The 27,723-nt window shown below is 36.1% G+C and overlaps 1 protein-coding gene across 14 annotated transcripts in view; it reads left to right on the forward strand.

Moving 5' to 3' along the window:
* CDC42BPA (CDC42 binding protein kinase alpha) overlaps positions 1-27,723 on the forward strand; it is a 317,120-nt gene that overhangs the window by 233,978 nt on the left and 55,419 nt on the right. For 8 of the 14 annotated variants that reach the window (XM_060091329.1, XM_060091332.1, XM_060091337.1 and 5 more), the window contains 5 exons: positions 1,459-1,583; positions 15,039-15,144; positions 15,573-15,721; positions 17,198-17,289; positions 19,630-19,706. In XM_060091329.1, coding sequence (XP_059947312.1) covers positions 1,459-1,583; positions 15,039-15,144; positions 15,573-15,721; positions 17,198-17,289; positions 19,630-19,706 — 549 coding nt within the window. Of the gene's footprint in view, positions 1-1,458; positions 1,584-15,038; positions 15,145-15,572; positions 15,722-17,197; positions 17,290-19,629; positions 19,707-20,770; positions 20,819-27,723 lie in introns of all 14 variants that reach the window. The other 6 variants (XM_060091342.1, XM_060091328.1, XM_060091334.1 and 3 more) reach the window with 1 other exon arrangement.

Raw genomic sequence — 27,723 nt, forward strand, 5'->3', positions numbered from 1 at the left:
AAATTCAAGAAATGCCACAAACCCTAAAAGTGATAAATAGAAATTAAATCTCTTAGGCACATTATAGAAAAATTGCTAAAAACCAACAATCAAAGAAAATCCTAGAAGCAGCCAGAGAAGAAAGACACATTGTATTCGAAGGAGCAAAAGCTAAACTTAAAGCTGTCTTTACAACAGAAAAAATGGAATCCAGGATAAAAAGGAATGACATCTATAAATAATAAAAAGGAATAGAAAGGAAAATAACTGCCAATCTAGAAAATTATATACAACAAAAAGTGTCTTTCAAAAATGAAGGCAAAAATTCAGACTGTAGAGAACTCTGCAGGACAAACAACCTACTTTCTTCAACAAATAAATTACAAGAAAAATTAAAGTGTTGGAGGGGAACTGCTATGTACTAAATGTTTGTGTCCCTCCAAAATTCAGATGTTGACACCTAGTACTATTTGGAGGTATAGCCTTTGGGAGATGATTAGGTCATGAAGATAGAGCCTTCATGAATAGGATTAGTGCTCTTATAAAAGAGACCCCACAGAGCTCCCTCATCCCACGATCATCTATAAACCAGGAAGTGGGCCCTTGCCAGACACTGAATCTGCTGGTGCCTTGATCTTGGACTTCCCAGCGTCCAGAACTATCAGAAATAAATGTTTCTTGTTTAAGCCACTCAGACTGTGATATTCCACTACAGCAGCCCCAATGGAGTAATCTGGAGCCTATAAGTAAAAAAGACTTAGAGCAACCATTAAGTTACGTTTACTTGTTGGTATGATCCAGTTTAACAGACTGTTAAGTCTTTTGATGTTTTGAGACAACTGGAAATTTGAACGATTACTAGCTATGTGATAATATAAGGAAACTTGTTAAATTTGTTTAAATATGATAATGATATTGTGGTCATACGTTAAAAGGGAGCCTTATTTTCTAGAGATATACACAGAAATATATATGGATAAAATTATATGATGTCTGGTATTTGCTGCAGAATAATACCGGAGGAACGGGTAAGAAGACAGGAGTACAAATGAAATAAGATTGACATTGAGGTGATAATTGTTGAAGTTAGTGATGATGGGCTCATGGGAATTCCCTTATACTCTTCTGTTCATTTTTGTATATGCTTGAAATTATATAAGTTTTTTTAAAAAGAGGATGACATAGAAATATTTTCAGACAAAAAAATGAGAGGTGTTGTTACCAACAAAACTGGGGAGTTCTTCAGGCAAATGGAGAATGTTCACAGATGGAACCAATTCAATATGGGGAGTATGGGAAAAGCAAAGGCAGAAGGAGAATTCAGAGTACTTGATGTTTCCAAAACAGAGGTGCATAATAATAGGAAATCAGAAAGACAAGCATTTTTGAGTTATCAGATTTAACAAGAGGCATCTGAGCACCTTGAATTCCTGTTCCTAAAAGTCACACGTCTTTAAGTACCTTAAAACTGCCTTTCAGCTTACCACTTTGTATGAGAACTTAAGTACTTGCAACCAGCAGTTAGAAGAAGAGGTAAAAGATTTAGCAGACAAGAAGGAATCAGTTGCACATTGGGAAGCTCAAATCACAGAAATAATTCAGTGGTGAGTACTCTCTTAAATCTGTTTTTGTGGGTAATTTTTGGCCATATAGTCAAGTTGGTATGAATTCCAGAAGGAATATTTATTACTGGTCTGTGCTTCTTCTATGTTGTCTGTTATTTTCCTCTTTTCTCTAACTCCATCAAATATTCCATATCAGCTTTTACACAGTTTCATTGGAAGCTGATATTTCTTTCTAAGAAAAGAAAATGTTATTGTCTCCTAAGACAGTTGGTCCTTAAAGAACTGAAGAAACTCATTCACTAGCTATCGATGTTCCTTTCTAAGATCAAAATTGCTGTATTTGTGATTACTTTAAGAAACAGAAAGCCTGGAGAATATTTTACAAGCTGAAGATGTGCTTTCACCTTTTTCATAATTATAACAGACTAATTCACACATGGCATTTTTAAAACATTAAATGGTTACAGTTTAGTTTTATCAACTGTTCTTTAAGCCCCTAGGATTTAATTTAGGATAATTGCCTTAGTAACTTCCATATTAATTAACTCAAATGATTGTTCTGGTATTTGTAAAAATTTGTATATTTTTATAATACTTGAAGAAAGTAGAATCCAACAGGGACTTTATTTTCTAATGCAAATAGCCTAACTTTTTGTATTTACTTTTTTAACTTTCTGACTCTTTTTTAGCACGTTATTGATGTTTTATTTATATAAACAACTACTGGTTTCTTCAGATATCTATAGACCAATAATTTGCTGAGAATGTTAGTTTATCATGCTCTTATTTTTGTTTTCTAAGCATTTTTTCCTGCTTATACCAACTTAGTACCCTCCTTCTTAAGTGAAATCATAAGTGAATAAACACTGCCTTTTTAAGTAATCTTACCCAAATGACTCAAATATTTTGATATTGACTTAACTATAGAGCTCTTATGTTAACTCAACTTTAGCTTATGAATGTGACTGTTGAGTGCATATCTGAAGGAAAATGCCCAAATTGTGGAAATATGGTTGTGTTCCAAATAGTACAGTTAATGGTTCATTATATTTAATTGAGATCCTTGTCATAAACTCTACATTTCTGAAGCAAATCATTTTAATCTTTAGCCGTGCTTACAATATCAAACATTATGACTTTTCATTTGTAACTCCATTATTATGTAATCAAATTTGTAATAAGATGTTAATGAAAATGACTTTACAGAAGACAAAACTGATTTGGCCAAAGCCTGAGATCCTAGACCACTGATCTTTTCAAGTGATTGCATGATGGGTTCAGATGGAATGGGAAGTGGTTCTAGTAAAGAAGCTTTAAATATGGACTATCTGGAAAGGGTTAGTAGAAAGGATGAAGATGAAAATTTTTGTGTGATACTACAAAGCACTCTTTTTACACATTTCACATTCAAGTGAAATATGCAGAAGAAATCAGGAATACAATGAATTCACTTTGCATTAAAGCTATTATTTAGAAATGGACGAATATATTAGATAATAAATTATTAAATACCTAATAGGCTAAAAGTAAAAGATATACTCACTGTTCTCAGAGTTCTCACCTATTTGAAAGTTATATCTCTGAGATATTCTGTGCAAGCTTATAAAGGTCAGAAGTCTCAGGTTATTCCTGGTTTTTTAATCTGGTATATTAAAAAATGAAGTAATGCCAAAACAAGGTTTTGGAAGCTTGTGATATGCAGTGTTTTAGATGTTTCTGCATTGGCCAAATTAACAGGTTTAAAATAAAAACACTGCTGTAGATAAGACTTCATTTGAATGCAGTTCTAACGGCCTTGTTACTCTGCTCCCTCTGCCTTTTCCTTTGAAATACCTCTTTCATGTGAAAGGAAACCTTTTAGGTCAAGGAGAACTTGTTGCTCACACTGTATTGGAACAGGGACCTTTCTTCTCACCATTGACTCATCAGAAGACTTCACTCTTTCTCTTTGAAATGGTACTACAAGGAGAGGTTGAAGTAATAGGCTGGTCCATAAGATTCATTTTTTAGATGTATCTCCTCACATATAATGCATTCTTCTGGTATAATAGGAGATAGAAAGGTCTGTAAAATAGGGTACTTTGCCTTCCAGTACTAGCTTATAGTGTAACATTTAAAAGTTTAAAAACTAATGTGATCAGAGCTGGATATAAGTAACAAGACTTAAATGTAAATTGTCTTATGTATTGTGCAAATACTGATTTTTCTATATGAGTATAGAGGAGAATTACTTCAGACTGGGTGCTAAAGGAAGTTGGGGGTAATCAGTGGAACTATAATGCATTTTCTGAAAACACTGAGTTCAATAAAGGGTGCTACTATTCCTATAAAAGAATAGTGGGAAATAAGACCAATAAAGTTATTGCAGCGCAATTAACATGAATACTGGGTAAGAATCAGAACTTCATTTATTTATTTATAAGAAGAAGGAGAAGGCTTTTCTGCAAAGGATTATGGAATTGATTGAGGTGATGCATTAGCAAGGTAACTCTTCATAGCGGTGTTCAGCATGAAATAGAAGGAAATTTGGGGGAAGCTGCACAAATGGAGAAGACATTATGGAAGAAGGAGCTATAGGACTTAATTATAAATGAAGGGCAAGAGTTGAGGAGGAATTAGTATTTCTGAAACACTGTATTGGAGAAATTAAGGAAATGCTGATATCACTGAAGTAAGAAAAGTCAGGAGAAGGAACCAGCTTTGGGGAGGATGATATAATCAATTTTAGTTGTTCTTTTGTTTGTTGGTGAGTCTGAGATCATTCTGAGAGATCTGAATGGAGATTTCCAATATGCTTTAGAAAAGATGACTTAAAGGTTAGGATTAGAAATATAAATTTGGGAATTTAATTTCTAGTAAATAAGGCCATTGAAGTTGTTGGGTTTTACAATAGAAAGAAGGATAATGGTGAGGGTGATAATAGTAGAAGATAGAGGAAACAGCTGTGTAAGAAAACCAGGAAAATGTTTTAATAATCAGGAAAGGGTTTCAATAGTGAAACTTTTATTTTCCTTTGTTTAAATTCATTCACATTATTTGAAACACTCCTCATTCATTAATTTTCATTCCTGTGTAGTAATAGTTTACAGTGATTAAAAAATAGTATGTTGTAGGCATTAGGCTGAAAATTCACATGTTTTCTCATTTAGTTATCACAACAGTCCTATGAGGTAGGTATTATTATTATTCCCATCTTATAACTGAGATAACAGAGAGTTAGAGGGGGTAAATGACTTATCCAAAGACACACAACTGCTAAACAGTGAGCTAGGATTTGAACCTAGTTCTATATGACTCAAGAATCAAGAAGGGATATGGGAACAGATGTATATGTATAACTGATTCACTTTGTTATAAAGCAGAAACTAATACATCATTGTGAAGCAATTATACTCCAATAAAGATGAAAAAAAAAAAAGAATCAAGTTCTTAATCACTCTACTATATGTGTCCTGACTCCCAAACTTTTTTTTTAGTTTTAATTTTATATTGGAGCATAGTTGACTAACAATGTTGTGTTAGTCTCAAGTGTACAGCAAAGTGATTCAGTTATACATATATATGTATCTATTCTTTTTCAAATTCTTCTCCCATTTAGGTTATTACAGAATATTGAGCAGAGATTCCTGTGCTATACAGTAGGTCCTTGTTGGTTATCTATTTTAATTATAGCAGTGTCCCAAACTCCCAATCTATCCCTCCCCCAACCCTTCTCCCGTGGTAACCATAAGTTTGCTAAGTCTGTGCTGACTGCCAAACTTTTTAAGGACCATGTCTTATATGTCTTCTTCAATCTTCCGAATATGTCTACATAATAATCAGTATTTAATAAATATTTCTTGATTATTTTGACTTAGCCAAAGAAAAGATGAGAGACTTGCTTCTAAAACTGATTTTTTTAAATGTCTTTATTGGAGTATAATTGCTTTACAATGGTGTGTTATTTTCTGCTTTATAACAAAGTGAATCAGTTATACATATACATATGTCCCCATATCTCTTCCCTCTTGCATCTCCCTCCCTCCCACCCCTCTAGGTGGACACAAAGCACCGAGCTGATCTCCCTGTGCTATGTGGCTGCTTCCCACTAGCTATCTATTTAATGTTTGGTAGTGTATATATGTCCATGCCACTCTCTCACTTTGTCCCAGCTTACCCTTCCCCCTCCCCGTATCCTCAAGTCCATTCTCTAGTAGGTCTGTGTCTTTATTCCTATCTTGCCCCTAGGTTCTTCATGACCTTTTTTTTTTTTTTTTTTTTAGATTCCATATATATGTGTTAGCATATGGTATTTGTTTTTCTCTTTCTGACTTACTTCACTCCATATGACAGACTCTAGGTCCATCCACCTCACTACAAATAACTCAATTTCGTTTCTTTTTATGGCTGAGTAATATTCCATTGTATATATGTGCCACATCTTCTTTATCCATTCATCTGTTGATGGACACTTAGGTTGCTTCGATGTCCTGGCTATTGTAAATAGAGCTGCAATGAACATTTTGGTACATGACTCTTTTTGAATTATGGTTTTCTCAGGGTATATACCCAGTAGTGGGATTGCTGGGTCGTATGGTAGTTCTATTTTTAGTTTTTTAAGGAAACTCCATACTGTTCTCCATAGTGGCTGTATCAATTTACATTCCCACCAACAGTGCAAGAGGGTTCCCTTTTCTCCACACGCTCTCCAGCATTTATTTTTTGTAGATTTTTTGATGATGGCCATTCTGACCGGTGTGAGCTGATATCGCATTGTAGTTTTGATTTGCATTTCTCTAATGATTAATGATGTTGAGCATTCTTTCATGTTTTTCTTGGCAATCTGTGTATCTTCTTTGGAGAAATGTCTATTTAAGTCTTCTGCCCATTTTTGGATTGGGTGGTTTCTTTTTTTGATACTGAGCTGCATGAGCTGCTTGTAAATTTTGGAGATTAATCCTTTGTCAGTTGCTTCATTTGCAAATATTTTCTCCCATTCTGAAGGTTGTCTTTTTGTCTTGTTTATGGTTTCCTTTGCTGTGCAAAAGCTTTTAACTTTCATTAGGTCCCATTTCTTTATTTTTCTTTTTATTTCCATTTCTCTAGAAGATGGGTCAAAAAAGGATCTTGCTGTGATTTATGTCATAGAGTGTTCTGCCTATGTTTTCCTCTAAGAGTTTGATAGTGTCTGGCCTTACATTTAGGTCTTTAATCCATTTTGAGTGTATTTTTGTGTGTGGTGTTAGGGAGTGTTCTAATTTCGTTCTTTTACATGTAGCTGTCCAGTTTTCCCAGCACCACTTTATGAAGAGGCTGTCTTTTCTCCACTGTATATTCTTGCCTCCTTTATCAAAGATAAGGTGACCATATGTGCGTGGTTTATCTCTGGGCTTTCTATCCTGTTCCATTGATCTATCTTTCTGTTTTAGTGCCAGTACCATACTGTCGTGATTCCTGTAGCTTTGTAGTATAGTCTGGAGTCAGGGGGCCTGATTCCTCCAGCTCCGTTTTTCTTTCTCAAGATGGATTTGGCTATTCGGGGTCTTTTGTGTTTCCATACAAATTGTGAAATTTTTTGTTGTAGTTCTGTGAACAGTGCCAGTGGTAGTTTGATAGGGATTGCATTGAATCTGTAGATTGCTTTGGGTAGTGGAGTCATTTTCACAATGTTGATTTTTCCAATCCAAGAACGTGGTATATCTCTCCATCTATTTGTATCTTTAATTTCTTTCATCAGTGTCTTATAATTTTCTGCATACAGGTCTTTTGTCTCCTTAGGTAGGTTTATTCCTAGATATTTTATTCTTTTTGTTGCAATCATAAATGGAAGTGTTTCCTTAATTTCTCTTTCAGATTTTTCATCATTATTGTATAGGAATGCAAGAGATTTCTGTGCATTAATTTTCTAACCTGCTACTTTACCAAATTCATTGATTAGCTCTAGTAGTTTTCTGGTAGCATCTTTAGGATTCTCTATGTATAGTATCATGTCATGTCATCTGCAAACAGTGACAGCTTTACTTCTTCTTTTCCAATTTGGATTCCTTTTATTTCCTTTTCTTCTCTGATTGCTGTGGCTAAAACTTCCAAAACTATGTTGAATAAGAGTGGTGAGAGTGGGCAACCTTGTCTTGTTCCTGATCTTAGAGGAAATGCTTCCAGTTTTTCACCATTGAGGACGATGTTGGCTGTGGGTTTGTCATATAAGGCCTTTATTATGTTGAGGAAAGTTCCCTCTATGCCTACTTTCTGTAGGGTTTTTATCATAAATTGGTGTTGAATTTTGTCAAAAGCTTTCTCTGCATCTATTGAGATGATCATATGGTTTTACTCCTTCAGTTTGTTAATGGGGTGTATTACATTGATTTGAATATATGGAAGAATCCTTGCATTCCTGGGATAAACCCCACTTGATCATGGTGTATGATCCTTTTAATGTGCTGTTGGATTCTGTTTGCTAGTATTTTGTTGAGGATTTTTGCATCTATGTTCATCAGTGATATTGGCCTGTGGTTTTCTTTCTTTGTGACATCCTTGCCTGGTTTTGGTATCAAGGTGATGGTGGCCTCGCAGAATGAGTTTGGGAGTGTTCCTCCCTCTGCTATATTTTGGAAGAGTTTGAGAAGGATAGGTGTTAGCTCTTCTCTAAATGTTTGATAGAATTCCCCTGTGAAGCCATCTGGTCCTGGGCTTTTGTTTGTTGGAATGTTTTTAATCACAGTTTCAATTTCAGTGCTTGTGATTGGTCTGTTTATATTTTCTATTTCTTCCTGGTTCAGTCTCGGCAGGTTGTGCATTTCTAAGAATTTGTCCATTTCTTCCAGGTTGTCCATTTTATTGGCATAGAGTTGCTTGTAGTAATCTCTCATGATCTTTTGTATTTCTGCAGTGTCAGTTGTTACTTCTCCTTTTTCATTTCTAATTCTATTGATTTGAGTCTTCTCCCTTTTTTTCCTGATGAGTCTGGCTAATGGTTTATCAATTTTGTTTATCTTCTCAAAGAACCAGCTTTTAGTTTTATTGATCTTTGCTGTTGTTTCCTTCATTTCTTTTTCATTTATTTCTGATCTGATCTTTATGATTTCTTTCCTTCTGCTACCTTTGGGGTGTTTTTTTGTTCTTCTTTCTCTAATTGCTTTAGGTGTAAAGTTAGGATGTTTGTTTGAGGTGTTTCTTGTTTCTTAATGTAGGATGTATTTCTATAAACTTCCCTCTTAGAACTGCTTTTGCTGCATCCCATAGGTTTTGGATCATTGTGTTTTCATTGTTACTTGTTTTTAGGTATTTTTTGATTTCCTCTTTGATTTCTTCAGTGATCCCTTGGTTATTAAGTAGTGTATTGTTTAGCCTCCATGTGTTTGTATTTTTTACAGACTTTTTCCTGTAATTGATATCTAGTTTCATAGAGTTGTGGTTGGAAAAGATACTTGATATGATTTCAATTTTCTTAAATTTACCAAGGCTTGGTTTCTGACCCAAGATATGATCTATCCTGGAGAATATTCCATGAGCACTTGAGAAGAATGTGTATTCTGTTGTTTTTGGATGGAATGTCCTATAAATATCAATTAAGTCCATCTTGTTTAATGTATCATTTAAAGCTTGTGTTTCCTTATTTATTTTCATTTTGGATGATCTGTCCATTGGTGAAAGTGGGGTGTTAAAGTCCCCTACTATGATTGTGTTACTGTCAATTTCCCCTTTTATGGCTGTTAGTATTTGCCTTATGTATTGAGGTGCTGCTATGTTGGGTGCATAAATATTTACAATTGTTATATCTTCTTCTTGGATTGATCCCTTGATCATTATGTAGTGTCCTTCCTTGTCTCTTGTAGCATTCTTTATTTTAAAGTCTATTTTACCTGATATGTGTATTGCTACTCCAGCTTTCTTTTGATTTCCATTTGCATGGAATATCTTTTTCCATCCCCTCACTTTCAGTCTGTATGTGTCCCTAAGTCTGAAGTGGGTCTCTTGTAGACAGCCTATATATGGGTCTTGTTTTTGTATCCATTCAGCCAGTCTATGTCTTTTGGTTGGAGCATTTAATCCATTTACCTTTAAGGTAATTATCAATATGTATGTTCCTATTTCCATTTTCTTAATTGTTTTGGGTTTGTTATTGTAGGTCTTTTCCTTCTCTTCTGTTTCCTACCCAGAGGAATTCCTTTAGCATTTGTTGTAAAGCTGTTTTGGGGTGCTGAATTCTCTTAGCTTTTGCTTGTCTATAAAGCTTTTAATTTCTCCGTCAAATCTGAATGAGATCCTTGCTGCATAGAGTAATCTTGGTTATAGGTTTTTCTCCTTCATCACTCTAAATATGTCCTGCCACTCCCTTCTGCTTGCACAGTTTCTGCTGAAAGATCAGCTGTTAACCTTATGGGGATTCCCTTGTGTGTTATTTGTTGTTTTTCCCTTGCTGCTTTTAATATTTTTTCTGTGTATTTAATATTTGATAGTTTGATTAATATGTGTCTTGGCATGTTCCTCCTTGCATTTATCCTTTATGGCACTCTCTGTGCTTCCTGGACTTGATTAACTATTTCCTTTCCCATATTAGGGAAGTTTTCAACTATAATCTCTTCAAATATTTTTTCAGTTCCTTTTTTTTTCCCTTCTTCTTCTGGGACCCCTATAATTCGAATGTTGGTGCATTTAATGTTGTCCCAGAGGTCTCTGAGACTGTCCTCAATTCTTTTCATTCTTTTTTCTTTATTCTGCTCTGCAGTAGTTATTTCCACTATTTTATCTTCCAGGTCACTTACCGTTCTTCTGCCTCAGTTATTCTGCTATTGATCCCTTCTAGAGAATTTTTAATTTCATTTATTGTGTTGTTCATCACTGTTCTTTTGTTCTTTAGTTCTTCTAGGTCCTTGTTAAGTGTTTCTTGTATTTTCTCCATTCTATTTCCAAGATTTTGGATCATCTTTAGTATCATTATTCTGAATTCTTTTTCAGGTAGACTGCCTATTTCCTCTTCATTTGTTAGGTCTGGTGGGTTTTGCCTTGCTTCTTCATCTGCTGTGTACTTCTGTGTCTTCTCATTTTGCTTAACTTATTGTGTTTGGGCTCTCCTTTTTGCAGGCTGCAGGTTCGTAGTTCCCATTGTTTTTGGTGTCTGTCCCCAGTGGCTAAGGTTTGTTCCATGGGTTGTGTAGGCTTCCTGGTGGAGGGGACTAGTGCTTGTGTTCTGGTGGATGAGGCTGCATCTTGTCTTTCTGGTGGGCAGGTCTATGTCTGGTGGTGTTTGGGGGTGTCTGTGGCCTTATTATGATTTTAGGCAGCCTCTCTGCTAATGGATGGGGTTGTGTCCCTGTCTTGCTAGTTGTTTGGCATAGGGTGTCCAGCACTGTAGCTTGCTGGTCGTTGAGTGGAGCTGGGTCTTGGCATTCAGATGGAGATCTTTGGGAGATTTTTGCCGTTTGATATTACATGGAGCTGGGAGGTCTCTTGTGGACCAGTGTCCTGAACTTGGCTCTCCCACCTCAAAGGCATAGCTCTGACACCTGGCTGGAGCACCAAGAGCCTCTCTTCCACATGGCTCAGAGTAAAAGGGAGAAAAAGGGAGGGAGGGAGGGAGGAAGGAAGGAAGGAAGGAAGGAAAAGAAGAAGATAAAATAGAGTAAAATAAAATAAAGTTATAAAAATAATTATTTAAAAAAAATTTAAGGTAGTAAAAAAAAGAAAGAAAGAAAGAAGAGAGCAACCAAACCAAAAAACAAATCCACCCATGATAACAAGTGCTAAAAACTATGCTAAAAAAAAAAAAAAAAGGACAGAACCCTAGGACAAATGGTAAAAGCAAAGCTATACAGACAAAATCTCACACAGAAGCATACACATACACATTCACAAAAAGAGAAAAAGGGGGGAAAAAATACATATATATATATATCATTGCTCCCAAAGTCCACCTCCTCAGTTTGGGATGATTCGTTGTCTATTCAGGTATTCCACAGATGCAGGGTACATCAAGTTGATCGTGGAGATTTAATCTGCTGCTCCTGAGGCTGATGGGAGAGAGTTCCCTTTCTCTTCTTTTTTCGCACAGCTCCCGGGGTTCAGCTTTGGATTGGACCCGCCTCTGCGTGTAGGTCGCAGGAGGGCGTCTGTTCTTCTCTCAGACAGGACGGGGTTAAAGGAGCAGCTGATTCGGGGGCTCTGGCTCACTCAGGCCGGGGGGAGGGAGGGGTACAGAGTGCGGGGCGAGCCTGCGGCGGCAGAGGCCGGCATGACGTTGCACCAGCCTGAGGCGCGCCGTGCGTTCTCCCGGGGAAGTTGTCCCTGGATCCCGAGACCCTGGCAGTGGCGGGCTGCACAGGCTCCCGGGAGGGGAGGTGTGGATAGTGACCTGTGCTCGCACACAGGCTTCTCGGTGGTGGCAGCAGCAGCCTTAGCGTCTCATGCCCGTCTCTGGGGTCCGCGCTGATAGCCGTGGCTTGCACCCCTTTCTGGAGCTCCTTTAAGCAGCGCTCTGAATCCCCTCTCCTCACGCACCAGGAAACAAAGAGGGAAGAAAAAGTCTCTTGCCTCTTCGGCAGGTCCAGACCTTTTCCCGGACTCCCTCCCGGCCAGCTGTGGCTCACTAGCCCCTTCAGGCTGTGTTCACGCCACCAGCCCCAGTCCTCTCCCGGCATCCGACGGAAGTCCGAGCCTCAGCTCCCAGTCCTGCCCGCCACGGCAGGCGAGCAGACAAGCCTCTCGGGCTGGTGAGTGCCGGTCGGCACCGGTCCTCTGTGCGGGAATCTCTCCGCTTTGCCCTCCACACCCCTGTGGCTGCGCTCTCCTCCGCGGCTCCGAAGCTTCCCCCCTCCGCCACCCGCAGTCTGCGCCCGCGAAGGGGCTTCCTAGTGTGTGGAAAGCTCTCCTCCTTCACGGCTCCCTCCTACTGGTGCAGGTCCCGTCCCTATTCTTTTGTCTCTGTTTTTTCTTTTTTCTTTTGCCCTACCCAGGTACGTGGGGAGTTTCTGGCTTTTGGGAAGTCTGAGGTCTTCTGTCAGCGTTCAGTAGGTGTTCTGTAGGAGTTGTTTCACATGTAGATGTATTTCTGGTGTATCTGTGGGGAGTAAGGTGATCTCCACGTCTTACTCTTCCGCCATCTTGAAGCTCCTCCTAAAACTGTTTAACAAATAAAAAAGTTAAGAGAATGAGTAGTGTAAGCTTAACCAGATGGCCTAGAAGGAAGGGGCAAGAGATGGTGTTGGGTTGGGGAAAGTGCGATGTTTTTAAGATTTAGGTTGGAAGTAGACAATGATTATGAAAAGGAGTTGTTGTGCAAGACCTAGGGCCTAGTGGAACTTAAATGGCATGAGCGTATAGTTGACCGAGTCTTTTTTTTTTCTTTTTTCGTCACCCTTCCCATCAGTAATTTTTTGTAGCCAGGAAAATAGACATAGGTTTAATCAGAAGTTGAGAATTAGTGGAAGACCACAGTGGTAAGGGAATGTGAATGTATTCAAGATGTAAATAAAAAGCAAAGCTAGAAGGTATTTTTTTTTTTTTTTTTTTTTTCTTTTTGTGGTATGCGGGCCTCTCACTGTTGTGGCCTCTCCCGTTGCGGAGCACAGGCTCCGGATGCGCAGGCCCAGCGGCCATGGCTCACGGGCCCAGCCGCTCCGCGGCATATGGGATCCTCCCAGACCGGGGCACGAACCCGTATCCCCTGCATCGGCAGGCGGACTCTCAACCACTGCGCCACCAGGGAGGCCCTAGAAGGTATTGTTTTTTATATGATATTTCAAACAACATTATAGCAATTTACCTGGAGTTATTTGATTTCCAAAGTGAATAAAACACACTGGATTTCATAGGTTCCTGGAAATGTGCATAAGCCAAGATCTCTGAGCTATGATAGATACTAAACCAGCACTGGCTGAGGCCTATTAGCCTGGTTAAATGGTAATATAGTTTTCTTAATTGCTACTCTGTGAGTGTCTTTAGAGGAAAATAAAAAATGTCTTTGGAGGAAAAACAATCTTTGCCCATCTATATTTATTCTTTATGTTATAGATTAGGTGATTAAATGAAAAGATTGTGGTCACTTGTGGTGTCCAAAGTTAAAGAATTTTAGAAGGAAACAGCATCCCAATACACAAACTTTCTTAATATTTTCTTAAGCCACTTTTCTTTAAAAGGCTATGAACATATATACATGTATGTAGAGCCTACGAATATGTAGCTATCACTAGAGTGGGCAACTTCTTAACAGTGATTTTATTTGCTCCTTTATTCTTTTGATTGTCCTCCAAAGCACTTTCCCATCTGAGAGAAGAAGGGATCAAACCCCTTTTAAAGGGCCTCTTTAAGATGTAGATATGGAGTGATATGTAGGTAGACAGGTTAATTTAACTCCTCAGGAGTTTAAATTGTAACAGATGTTGAATCAAGCCTCAAGATTTAAACTTGTCTGCTGTATGCGTCACAGATACGTATTGATTTACCTGAAATATACTTTCCTCATGGCTATTCAATGACCTGAATTTTTTTTTTTTTTTTTTTTTTTTTTTTGCGGTACGCGGGCGTCTCACTGCTGTGGCCTCTCCCGTTGTGGAGCACAGGCTCCGGACGTGCAGGCTCAGCGGCCATGGCTCACGGGCCCAGCCGCTCCGCGACATGTGGAATCCTCCCGGACCGGGGCACGAACCCGTGTCCCCTGCATTGGCAGGCGGACTCTCAACCACTGCGCCACCAGGGAAGCCCCGACCTAAATTTTATTGAAGATAATTTGAAAACATTTCTCTCTAAAATCATATAATTACATCAGCAAGATAGCCTTAAAATAGTAAATAGAAACTGAGTTTCGGGAAGTCCCTGGCTGTCCAGTGTTTAGGACTCCACGCTTCCACTGCTTCCACTGCTGGGGGCCCTGGTTTGATCCCTGATCCAGGAACTAAGATCCCACATGCCTTGGGGCACGGCCGGGGTGGGGTGGGTAGGGGTGGGTGTTGTAGAAACTGAGTTTCAGTAGACTTTAATCTTTTCTCTTTGTTATATCATTGACCATTTTAGAAAACAAAAGAGCTTTATTACAACACAGAATTTTTTGTTTTTTACAGAATATTCTACTTTAAACTTTCTAAATTTAGTGTACCTCAGTTTTAAGAAGGGTGTGTTGTGTTTTCATAAGATAAAAAATGGAATCTAATTAATAAGAAATCTTAATATTCTTTAGAAATCATGTGAGTGTATGTGTGTGTGTGTATGTTTAATGTTAGATTAAAAGAGTATTAATTCCGTGGCTCAAGGGTGAAGTTTTCTGATTTATCAGATATGTATAATTTGGACCTTTCTAAACGTGTCCACCTTTATCTGTAAATAACTGAACAGTTCAGTAAACCATTTCCCACTTGTTGACAGATAGTAGTACTGTGGTAGACCTTTAAAAGAAGAACATCTTTAAATTTCTGTCACTTTTCACTTATTTCTTTATGATGCTTTAAAATGATATATATCTCACTGAAGTTTTCTGTTTTACTTTGGTACTTGATCTCTGTCTTTATTTGCATTGTATTCTAGGGTCAGTGATGAAAAGGATGCACGAGGATATCTTCAGGCCTTAGCTTCTAAAATGACTGAAGAATTGGAAGCTTTAAGAAACTCCAGCTTGGGTACCCGAGCAACAGTAAGCTCTGCCATTTAGCAAGCAGGCTTATTATATTAGTCGGTGGGAAGGCTCAGAAAACGCTGTAATAAATCTGAGTACTTACATCAGTTTGTCTAGGCTTTGCCTACTGTAAAGATTTTCATGAGAAATCATTCAACGTTTTTCCAGTTTAGGAAATTATAATACATAGCTGCTTAACTATAATTTGTGTGGCTAGCCATTAATGGTAATAACCATAAAAAATAAATGCATTTATAATGTGAGTCTACAGTTATTTCTGAATTTAATGAAAAATAATATATTTTCACAAGTAATAGTTCTCTTTAATTCTTTAATTAGGGAAAGATAGTTCTTTTAAGTAGTTTCCAAATTCACTTATATTACTAAACTTAAATGTTAAAAATAAAATCAAATGGAGCTAAAAATTCAGTCATATTATTTCATAGGATATGCCCTGGAAAATGCGTCGTTTTGCAAAACTGGATATGTCAGCTAGACTGGAGTTGCAGTCAGCTCTGGATGCAGAAATAAGAGCTAAGCAGGCCATCCAAGAAGAGCTGAATAAAGTTAAAGCGTCTAACATCATAACAGAATGGTAAGACTGAATAATATAGTCCCACTAGAGTGATTTCTAATTTGGTCCAAAAGTATCTGGAGCGAAGTTACGTGTTTAGTTTCCTACCTATCTATCCCTTTTTTTCTTTAAGTGATGACCAGAAAAAAACTATGAATATTTGAAAATGAATTGATGATTTTAGGCCTTGTGTGCAGTGATGCAATTTTAATACAGCTTTGTTTCTGACTTGTCCTTAAAGTGGAATTAATAGTACTAATTAATATTCTGTTATTTACTTTTCCCCTTATTTGTAAAATTCACTCTCAAATTTTATTCTGTTAAATCCAAAATAATCTTTTGTTCAAGAATATCACATTAGTATAAAATTGCAGCATAGAGTCAGAACAAAATATAGTCATCTGAAAATTCTGGCCTCTACCATAGATATTTTTACAATTGAAGTTTCAAGTGATGGTAAATTTCATAAAGGTAGAATATACTTAAATTAGCCTTTCTTTCATGTTATGTATTAAAAAAAGTGTATCCCCCACAGGTCCAGGACAGTTAGCTAATGAATACATTCCCTCCATTCATATCACAACAGTAGAATAAATCATACTCTGAATAAATAAATGATAAAAGGAAACTCGTAATTGGATTGGTTCAAGAATACGTTATAGAGGAATAAGGTGATATAGAGGAACAGTAGAAAGTTCATGTTACAAATCAAAATGTAAATAGAAAAATCCATTTGGTGCTCAGAATACCAAATGTTGCAGAGGAATTCAGTCATGAAAAGAAATATAGTCCCATAAATTCGGTTTTTAATGGTATGAAGCACCCCAGTTGAATTATAAATTCTTGCTATGAATTATCCAATCATAAATTAAGTATGTTTTACTGAAATGTGCTAGTGTGATATTGAAAATGGAAAAAAACTGTTTTTGGAGAATATGAATTGATCCCAACATAAAGAACTGCTAAATGTCATTCTCTGTATTGTAATTTGGAATAATTGTGATCTTTCTGCTTATGCTTAGGACATATAAATTTACACATTTGTTCATAAATCAGGAATGTGAGTCAAACTGAAAATTACAAGTTTAGTCACTTTCATGGTTCTCTATGAAAGAAGTCTAACAATTCTAAAATTAACCTTTGACTTTATGACATTTTTAAATTTAATAATGTAGCTCAGAGCCAACAACTTTTCTATAAAAGGAAAGATAATAAATACTTCAGGGCTTGTAAGCCATATAGTTTCTGTCTGCTCAACTCTGCTGTTGAGTACAAAAGCAGCCATAGACAGCATATAAATGAATGAGCCTGACTGTGTTCCAGTAAATCTTTATTTACACAAGCGTAGATGAGAGGCTAGATTTGTCCTTCCTGCAGTAGTTTTCAGTTCCCTACATTATCATGACTGACATTTAAACCAATTAAGTTCAACTACATACATGATGGCTCACTAACCAACAATATAAATAATGACATTTTTCCTTTTTTTCCCTTAAGTAAACTAAAAGATTCAGAGAAGAAGAACTTGGAACTGCTATCAGAAATTGAACAACTGATAAAGGACACTGAAGAGCTTAGATCTGAAAAGGGTATGGGAATGTGTTTTGCATCAACCAGGACTTAATGTTCTGTTATGAATACATTTTATTATACAAGAATCAGCCTACTGTGTAGGCAGGAGAATTGTTCACATACACAGTTCTGGCACTCATTTATAGATGTATGTGTATATGGCACACACGCACATGCACACACACACACATATTTGGTAGAGATGTCTCCTGAGTCATTTTGTTTTACTTGATACTCATTGTTTAAAGATTTCTTAACAGAAAACTCACTGTGCCATAAATTTGACTGTTTTTTCAGGACCATGGACTATATCATGAAGAATATTTTTGTGATTGGAAAAATTTGTTTTTATCATATACTTTATACTATTCTCAAATGTTATAGGAGATTCACTCTCAGGGTAGTTGATGAAATAATGTATGAAATAACTAAAGATTAACCTAATCCAGTATTAGAAAGGCAATTCAGTGACAAAGAATTATTTGGGCATTTCGGTGTCTTCTTCCATGTTTGATACTCAAAGTGCTTGCCCTGTGGAATTTTCCAGGATTTATTCCCATTTTCTTGAAAACATTACTTGAGCATTTTTTCATTAATGTAAAGAGTAACTCAGAGTGCTTGGTAGCTTTATTATGTGAACTTCAATGTTCTTTCCATAACATGGACATTAAGAATGTGAAGATTTAATTTTTTTAAATTCAGAATGTTATTATCTTAATGAAAGGATCTCTTATATATAGTTGTTAAAAATTCATTTTCCTGACAGTATTCCTGACTGAATACTGAACTAGTTAGTTGGCTCTATGTTGTACTTATGTGCTGCCTTATCATTTCCCAGTCCTATGACACACAGTGACGTAAAGCTGGTTGGGTCTCCGCATCTGCTTTCAAAATTGTGGAGGAAAGAGGGTAATCACACAAAGGAGTTAACATGAAAAAGCCATTAAAAGTAGTAGATAAATTTTTGTTGATTGAATTTCCTAGTGAACAAGAAGGAAGGAAGGAACCCAGAAAAAGTGAATTAGGAACTCAGATTAGGAGTACAAAGCATCATGCTAAAATGAGAATCAAGCTTAATTTTCATGTATGAAGAGTGGAAGGAGCTGCATTATTTAGTGAGTAGAGGAAAAAGAATACATAAGACATGGAGGACCTGCGGTCCTAAAGGCAATTTATATAGAAAAGAGACCAACGAAGAGTATGACTTACTATAACACACCAGTTGGCATTGATTGCATCATTTTAAAGTAGATCTAAACTTGCGAAAGAAGAAATCATTTATCACATTGCAGGCTAACCTATGGCTATGGTTTTATATTTGGAGATTGAATGTTGCAGAATAATAAAATTTCACTATATGTTGTAACGTAATAGTCTATTTAAATAATACAATGTAATGTTTATATAATGAGGGCAAGGATTTTGTTTTTCTGCTTTATTTACTATTATATATCCAGTATCTAGACAGGGTTTGGCAAATAAAAAGCTCTCAATAAATATTCATTGATGGAATGAATTTCTGAACATACTGCCTTATCTGGCAACTATGGTATATTATTAGAGAGTAGTTCAAAAAGCACATAATTTGATATCAGTTCCTAAAAAGATATGGAGATCAAAAATGTGTGTTGGTTGTTTCTCCTTTTCCTCCCTAGTATTTATCATTATGTGTATTTTAAGAATTAATTTGGAAATCATGTATTTAAAGTTAATACCATAGCCAAGAGGTATACGTGAAATTTTTTTAATTTGTCTGAGAAAAGCTAGGGTTTGGAGTCCTCATTCGCCAACCCTAGTTTTTCTCAGACAAAATTTTTTAATTTCATGCAATTTTTGTCAATAAAACAGTAAATGAAATCAGATTGAGGCCTTAGCAAAAGTTTTTTCATAATTAAATAAGTTTGTTGTATCACTGCATTTTTTAATAAAAGATTATTTATATTAATAATATATATGATATGCTTGTTGAGAGTATTTCAAAAAGGAAACCTTGTTTGGTGATAAATTACCTTAGAAAAATTAGGCATAACCAGGGTCCTATTTTTAAAATTTTCTCAAGAGTACCAAAAGATTTAATGTGCTTCTTACAGTGTACTGTATAGGAAAAGAAATTCAGGAACTCAAGTAAGTCAAGAAACAAGTATTTCATGGAGTCTGATGTAATTTAACTATTGAGTGATATTCCAAGAAACATTAATGTATTTTAGTTTTTTAAGTATGTGGAGTTAATGATATTAATTGGTTTTAAAATACAGTAGTTTGTGAGCAGCTTTTTAATAGATTCAGACAGGAAAGGTTATCCATGAAAATTAGGTTAAATTGTTCTAGTTTTAAAAAAAGTTGCTGCTGTCTTCTAGGTATAGAGCACCAAGACTCACAGCATTCTTTCTTGGCATTTTTGAATACGCCTACCGATGCTCTGGATCAATTTGAAGTAAGTATTAAACTTTTCATATATCCTCTGCAGTCAATTTAAAATTTACTTTGTGATTTAAAATTTATTTGCAATAAAACCTTTATTGCATCCCATATAAGAGGACCTAGAATCTTATATAAGCAAAAACGTATTAGGAAAAGAATATGTTCTGCAATGTTATGGAAACTTTAATCATAAACTTTTCTTGTGTTTAAGAAAAATCTAAGAACGATCTAAATAAGCGGGTCGTTGATAAGATTTAAAAGAAATTTCATCTCTTTCCCTGAGGAACAGTAAGTGCAGAACAAATCCTAACTTTAAATAATTTTGACACTTTTCTTTTTTCTCCAAAGCATAAAGCCACAGTAAAAAACAAGTGAAAATGTCAGAGCTCACAATAGGGCAATGCTGGTTCTAGTTCCAAATCAATTCAGTTTTTTAGAAGTATACCAAAAGAATGCTTTTTGTTAAAAGTATTACGTAGACTTTATTTGGCACACTCCATTATAATGAAATAGTGATTATATGACTCTGTCATTCTTTGGTACTTAAATTCTTTGCTAGAAAAAAAATTAAGATATGAAGTATATTTTTATGTCAGAAAATTTAAGTTAGTGATTATATCTTAACAAATAATCGTATGTTTCTGTGCAAGGCACTGTTCTAGGTGCTGGAGATACATTAGTGACCAAATTGACGAAGTCCTGCCCCTCAAGAAGCGTACATTCTAGCAGGAACGATTAGAGGCAGAGATTCTGTTGCTTACTTTTAGTTGTTACCTTCTAGAGTGCTTCCATTTAATTTGATTATTAATGAGCTTCAGCTTAATACATTTTGAGCACAGTATATGAATTGTATTTCATTCTTTTGGGAAAGGAAAAACGAATCACTCTTTAAAAAGTAATTAATGAATTTCTATGTTTCTTGAGAAACAATGACAGTGACTGCTTTTCTCATTTATTTATTTGAATTAATGTCATTTGCCTTTCAATTGTTTTACAAAATTTTTGATTTATTATTTGTTCTTATTAAATTGCTTCATCCATATTTTCTATTTTTTTATTGCTGTATTCGTTAAATAGGATTCCTTTTCTTCTTCCTCATCTTCACTGATTGATTTTTTGGATGACGTAAGTCTTTGATTTTCAAACCAATGCATCCTTCAGTAAAAGAGATCAGTGAATTGATATGAAGAATTTACCTAGTAATGCAGTCAGTTTTAGAAATATCACACTTGATAATTTGTGAGCCAGAATGTGCTTCTTTCTTACTTTAAATACAGTGAAGAGTTATCATTATTAAATATAATAAAGTAAAAATGTACTTTTAAAAATGTGTTGTCCATCAGAGAATCTCTATAGTTCCATTCTTTGCAACAATTCTGAAGACTGGAATGCTTATTTGATTATTGTCACTATAGATATATAGATATAAATAATTGCTCATTTTTTGTTTTTCATGGCAATTTCTATTTCACATTCCCCTTTTCTTTTCAGCACTTTACTATTTAGTTTATATGTTAGTTAAAAGTAAACCTCTGGTGGTATAATCAGAACAAGTGACACGTTTTATTAACTCTTCCAGTAGATTTTATCATAACACAATAATTGAGTACAGATCAATTTTTAATGCTGACAGAATTTCTCTTCTAATGTAAAAAATTATTTTAGTTAATATATGCACTATATTCACTATAAATTGACTGCATTATCATTTTCTCTCTTAAATTAATTGTATAGATTTAATAATTTAGAAGTTCCTAATGTATAGTGTTCCTCTCTTTACAGAAATACCTGACATATACATTCTCTCTAATCCACATTAAATGGCACAATAATTCTTGTTGTAAAGCATTGTATTATCCTGTTGAACATTCTATCTTTACAGAAATTTGGAAATAAAATGGGTTCAAATGCAAATATTGTGCATATAACTTTTTAAACCAGGGGAAATTCTTTAAATGTTTTATTTTTTGTGTTTTGTTAAATATAATTCTTATATTAAGGAGAGTATTAAGCATAATTTTCTACTAAAGAAAACTCCTGATCTATATTTTTAAGTGATTTTTTATTTCTTTGAAATATTTATACCAAAGTATGCACCTTTCCATTCTAAATGGAAACTATTTTATTATTCTTGAGACAAATAATTAAACTAGCTAATTCTGCAGTGTGATAAAAAGAACTCTTGATGTACAATAATATTTGATGTTATAATCTGGTGTATATTTTACTATTCTAAAATACTCAGTATGGTATTTCCATACAGATAACATTCACCTTAAAAAGAATGGGAAGGGAGTTTGAACAAATATTTTAATTGTCCTTTCTCCTAGAAGACCATTTTCATTTTTCTTTCTAATAAACTCTTCTCTACATCCCTTTTTCTCCCACAAAAATCTTTGAATGTACAACACAGGAGTAGTATGTATTTTGGTAAATAGGTTAGCTCTTCTCAGCAGAAGCACATCTCAGCCCACTCCTATCTCATCTCTGCTCTCATATGCTGTCTTCTGCCACCACCCAGCTGTAGTGTCTGTTTCCCGCTTTTACTATTCCTCCAGAAGTACCTTTTCTTACCCTTCACCCACTATTACCCAGTATAGATACAGTTCAGACATACACGTAAATTGTAAAGTAGTACAAAGGAACTCCTATTATAAAGTAAACCAGAACTAAGTTCACAAAGGCTGCTGAATCTTTATGATTCAGGCTCCAGCTCTTCAAGGGCATGGTTTTTTTCTTATTTGCCTCCTAAGCACTTTCCTCTCAATTTATTGCTTAAGCACTTAAGTTGATTGAAATCCTGACTCTGCCACTTTCTAGGTATATAATTTGGAGCAAGTTATCTAACCTTTCTGTGCACTGGTTACTAATCTCATAAGGTTGTTTGAGAATTTAAAGAAACAACATATGTAATACCCTCAATAATATTGGTTATTATTCCCTTACTCTTAATAGACCAGTTCCCCTCCATTGCTGTGTTCTCTTTAGCTTCCTTTCTTGTCCACAAATTCAATTTCACTTAAGTACTTTCTTAACTCTTCACCACTCAGCCTTCCACTTACCACCGATGTGCATCACTATACTTTCCTCCTGTTGAATCACATTACCACTGGAAATGATTTTTACATGTCAGGGCAAAGACCAGCAGTCACCGCCCATTTAAAAAAATATTTTGTATTCTTAATTCATATTTTATGGCATAAACCTCTTATTTCTCTTCATAGTTTGTAACTGTGACCACCCTTCCCAGCATTATCAGCCGTTTCACCCTCTAAGTCATAATGGAATGTTGTTTTGAATAATGGTATTCAATCTTTGGCATGCTTGGGTTCAGCATCCAACATATTTAGTATGAAACTCAAGTTCTGTAGCTTCCTTTCTCTTAGGCATGTGGATTCTTGAGGATTAACATAAATCTTGATTGTTCTTTGTGCCCAAACTAGTTACGTTGTTGTGCATGATGTTTAAAATATGTGACTGTACTCTATACTAAGTAGACTCTATCTCTTAACTAATCCATAGGACACATCCTCTGCTCATTCTTTTCTATCTCATTGCTATAGAAAAGAAAAAGATTATGTTGAAGACCTAAAATTGAATTGCAGTGGAATTTGTAGGTAGAGGGAATAAGGTTAGTTTTAAGCAAAATTGCACAAATGAAGTTTTCTTTTGTGTCCACACATCATTGACCTTCTCCATCTGCCCCCAGTAACCTAGTGCCCTCATACTGCCCTCAGATTCTTCAGAGCTTTATCACCAGTGCCACCCCTCCCCCAAAATTACTTTCTAGTTTTTTCCTTAACCCTCCCACACAGGCCTATTAAAACTATAATTCTTTTACTTAAATAGTACACCTAATCACTCTCCTACCTCTAAGTTTTCCTCAGTATGTTTTGCCTGTTATTCAAAATTCAGATGAATGCTAGGATTTGGGGCAATATGGGAAGACATTCGGAACAAGATGCTTTCCTTTTAAGATACACTGTTTAGACAGCTCTTGACAGAAGAGAAAGGGTATATGTAACACCAGTCCCTCCTTCCCTCTGACTCAGGCACAGCAGAATACATTCTCAACATTCTGCTTCTGTAACTCAGCGTTTGGAGTTTTCCACATGTAGAATAATAGACTTTTCAAGGAGCAGAGAACCTTAGAAGATCTTCAGTCCAGTGGTTTTAGTAATTATTTACCACAGCACCCCCACTAGTAGATAGGTTACTCTCCCATTAGTGAGAGCGACTTTTTAGGATTCTCAGTCTTTGGAGTAATAGGGAAGTGTTGACAAAAGGGTTACATGGCATTCTTTAGGGCAGATAAAAGGGGATGGGGGGTGAGTTAATTTTGAAAGAAACTGAGACCATTTTGATTAGTGGTCCCTTGGGTAAGGCATTCCCATATGAGTTATTGAGATAGCAGTCGAACAGATACCAGGATCCTTTCTGCTGTGGAAATGATTTCCTCTTTTACCCTTATGTTTCTGCTCAACCCCACGTGCCCAATCCTAGACTGCCTGTGATACTGCATATTAGGCCCAGCGTCATCCTGCAGGTTCCAGAAGGGGGGAGCAAATGGAGCTCAGCAGCTTAAGTTTTCCCCCATCTGTTCCCTTCATTCCCATGGTAGCAGGTCCAGGGATCATCAGACTAAGCTTACAGGAACTTCCCATTCTGTTCAGTTCATTTTCTCTTTCTCAAGTGAACCCCCAAAATGCTTGACTTGACTGTATTCAAGGAATACTAGTTATAGTTATATAAATGAATGAGTTGCTGTTTATATTTGATAAATATATTGTCATATGTATGAAACACATGCTAGGTAAGTTTTGAGTTTTATTAAATTACAGTTCTGTACTCTGTTCATTTAGCCTAAGTTCACAAAAAATGGAATTTGCCCATTTACCTGGCAAATGCGAATGTATCAGCTTGCTTTTTAGAGGTTGTCTTACTCTAGTGTACTGAGGAAAAGAGTAAATCAAGGAATTAAAGCTCTAGAATATAAAGGTCAGACATAAAGGAATAGAGATAGTACCTTTAGTCCAAATGTCCAGTACTCCTAATATCGTGTTCTTTTCTTGCATTCCGGCATATTAAGAGAAGAGTAGCCTGGGAGTATTGGCAAGCTGAGTTCTACTCTTGGTTTTGGCCTCATAGAGAAGCTTACTAAGATGTCCCAAAATATTTAATTTCAGTCCTGGCTCCTAGGTTCCTTCATTTATGTCTTGCCTTTAACATTGTTCTCCCTCCTAGGTTCTTTCATATTCTGTCATAACCAATCACAGAAATCTGGGCTTGGCAGCATAGGTTTAGCTATATCTGGGAAAAGTTGATCACACGTGAGAATCAATGGAAGACAAATTTCTAAAACATGCATTGTAAAGAGTTTTTAATCTTATGACCAAAGCTAGGCCTAGATCCTTCTGAGAAATTATGACATTTCTATAATTTCCTCCTTTAATACTTGTTTTTTAAAACTTCCACGTTAAGCACAACCTAACTTGAAACTCTTACGTTTCATAAGATTGGCATATGCAATTCTCTTTAGGTAGTATGTTATATTGTATATTATATATCAATAATATGTTTGGGTAACTAGAGGAAAGACCCATGACTACATAGTCTTTTACCTCTTCGGTATTTTATTAAATAAGACCTCTGGAATTCATTAACTGAACCTTAAAATCTGTTAGCCAAACTCTGTGTCCACAAGATAAATTGCTTCTTTTGGTTTCTGCTTACCGTGCTTACCTTCCATAATCAGCCTTAAAGTTCTGGTGGCAATTTATAGACCTAGGTATAAAAAGGTATATGACTGCATATTAAGAAAATATACTGGTTTCCAATGCTTGCTGTGAGATCAGTTTCAGTGTTTATATAAAACTGTGGTATGTGTGGGTATGTATAAGAGTGTGTGTGCTTTTCCTCTAATTACACCATCAGGAAAGTGTAATTTGCTCTTTTCTATTGAAAATATAAAAATGGTCTGATTTCTAGTTAGCCACCTGGAGAAGAACATTATTACAATGATGATTTAGTATCACTCTTAGCTTAGTGATACTAAATGCCAGCTTAGAAAACTTGTTGTCCTTCATATGCAAAGATAGTTTTGAGAGACATTCTGACTTGTTTTTGGTATAGTGGTAATATAGTTTATTTTGAGCTATTCATGCTCTTTCTCATGGTTTTAACATACTCTAGACTTTAGGAGTATGGATAGCCAAAAACTAAGGGTTTCTCTATATTTTACCACTTTTTACATATGTGGTACTCTGCTGTGCACAGTGGTAGATGCTAAGATAAATCAGACTTAGAAGTAGACCTCAAAATGCTTATCTTATTATTAGAAAAAAATACACAGTTAATGTATTATGTGAAGTAGAAAATGATAAATGCCATAAGAAATATTTAGGTTAAATATTGTAGAATTTCAGAAGGATTCATTCAATATTTACGAAGAATTTTAAAATTTACAAGCTTTATGCTAAGCATAATACAGTATTTCCAGCCCTTAAGGATCTGAGTCTGATGGAAAAGACAAACATCTAAATAATTATAACACCAATGGGAGAAGTACAGTAATAAAAGATATGGACTGCATATCATGGGAATATAAAGGAGATATTATGGAGCTTAGATTTAATCAGTCCTATATGTAATAATTATTAAAAGGCTTAACAGAGGAGAAAGGTGACCAGTTTCCTTTTGGACAAGTTAAGTTTGAGGTGCCTGAGGGACATCCATGTGGAAATGTCCAGCAGATAGTTTTCTAGATGAGTCAGAAGGTTAAGGAAAAGGTGTGAACTAGCAGTAGAAATTTGGGAATGATCAACATAGTTGAAAGTAGATTGAGATCTCCCAGGGAGAGATTGTAGCAAGAGAAAAGTAGTAAGTCAGAACAGAGACCTGGGATCTCTCACATTGAGAAGGGTGTGGAGGCATAGGACTCCACGTAAGAGAAGGAGGGGCAGTGGTCACAGGGGATGACTCAGCAAAGTGTCGTTTCCTGAAAACTAAGGGAGTACAGAGTTTTAAGAGGTCAGCAGCCTCAGGTACAGCCGGAGATATCTGGTACCGTAGGACAAACAGGAGATACTGATCCTGTCAGCATTTCATTAGGGCGATCAAAGCAGAAGCTAAATTGTACAGTATTGAGAAGTGAATTGAGAGGCTAGGCAGTCGAGACAGTGTTAGTATACCATTTTGAGAAGTCTGACTGAGAAGGTTTGAATCCTAGCTCTACCACTTACCAGTTTTGTGACCTGTTGCAAGTTCATCTGTTTTCTTCCTGTTTAAAATTGGGATCATAATACCTACCTTATATTAATCCTTCTATGAGGATTAAAAAAGTTAATATATGCAAAGTACTTTGAAAAGTATGTGTATATATTTTACACATGATAAAGGTTAGCTATTATCATTATTAAGGAAGAGAAGGGAGAGATTAAATGTTAGAGGAGGGGTTGAGGGTTGAGTTATTTAATGTTTGGTTGTTTGGTTTGGGGGAGTGTGGAGGGAGACAGATACTTCCTATTAATCACTGAAGGAATATAACCAGGTTTGAACCTGAGACTTTAGCCTCCACCGTAATGGAAGACTGATTGGACTAAGAAGAACCTGTTGAGAAATCTGCAGACTTTCTAATCCTGGTTTGCTTATTAACTCCTTGGGACACAGTGGGGTTTTTTTTTGTTTGTTTTTTCTTTCCGGTACGCGGGCCTCTCACTGTTGTGGCCTCTCCCGTTGCGGAGCACAGGCTCCGGACGCGCAGGTTCAGCGGCCATGGCTCACGGGCCCAGCCGCTCTGTGGCATGTGGGATCCTCCCGGACCGGGGCACGAACCCGTGTCCCCTGCATCGGCAGGCGGACTCTCAACCACTGTGCCACCAGGGAAGCCCTGGGACACAGTGTTTAAGTCACCTTCCATCCCAATTTCCTACAGAAAGAAATAATAGTTCCTGTGTACCAATCTGTCAGAGCTATTGTACAAGTAAAACTGATCATCTTGGGTGATGTTTCTTATCCTTGAGGTTTTCTCT

This window comes from Mesoplodon densirostris, chromosome 2, assembly GCF_025265405.1.
Source record: "Mesoplodon densirostris isolate mMesDen1 chromosome 2, mMesDen1 primary haplotype, whole genome shotgun sequence".
Taxonomy (NCBI): Eukaryota; Metazoa; Chordata; class Mammalia; order Artiodactyla; family Ziphiidae; genus Mesoplodon; species Mesoplodon densirostris.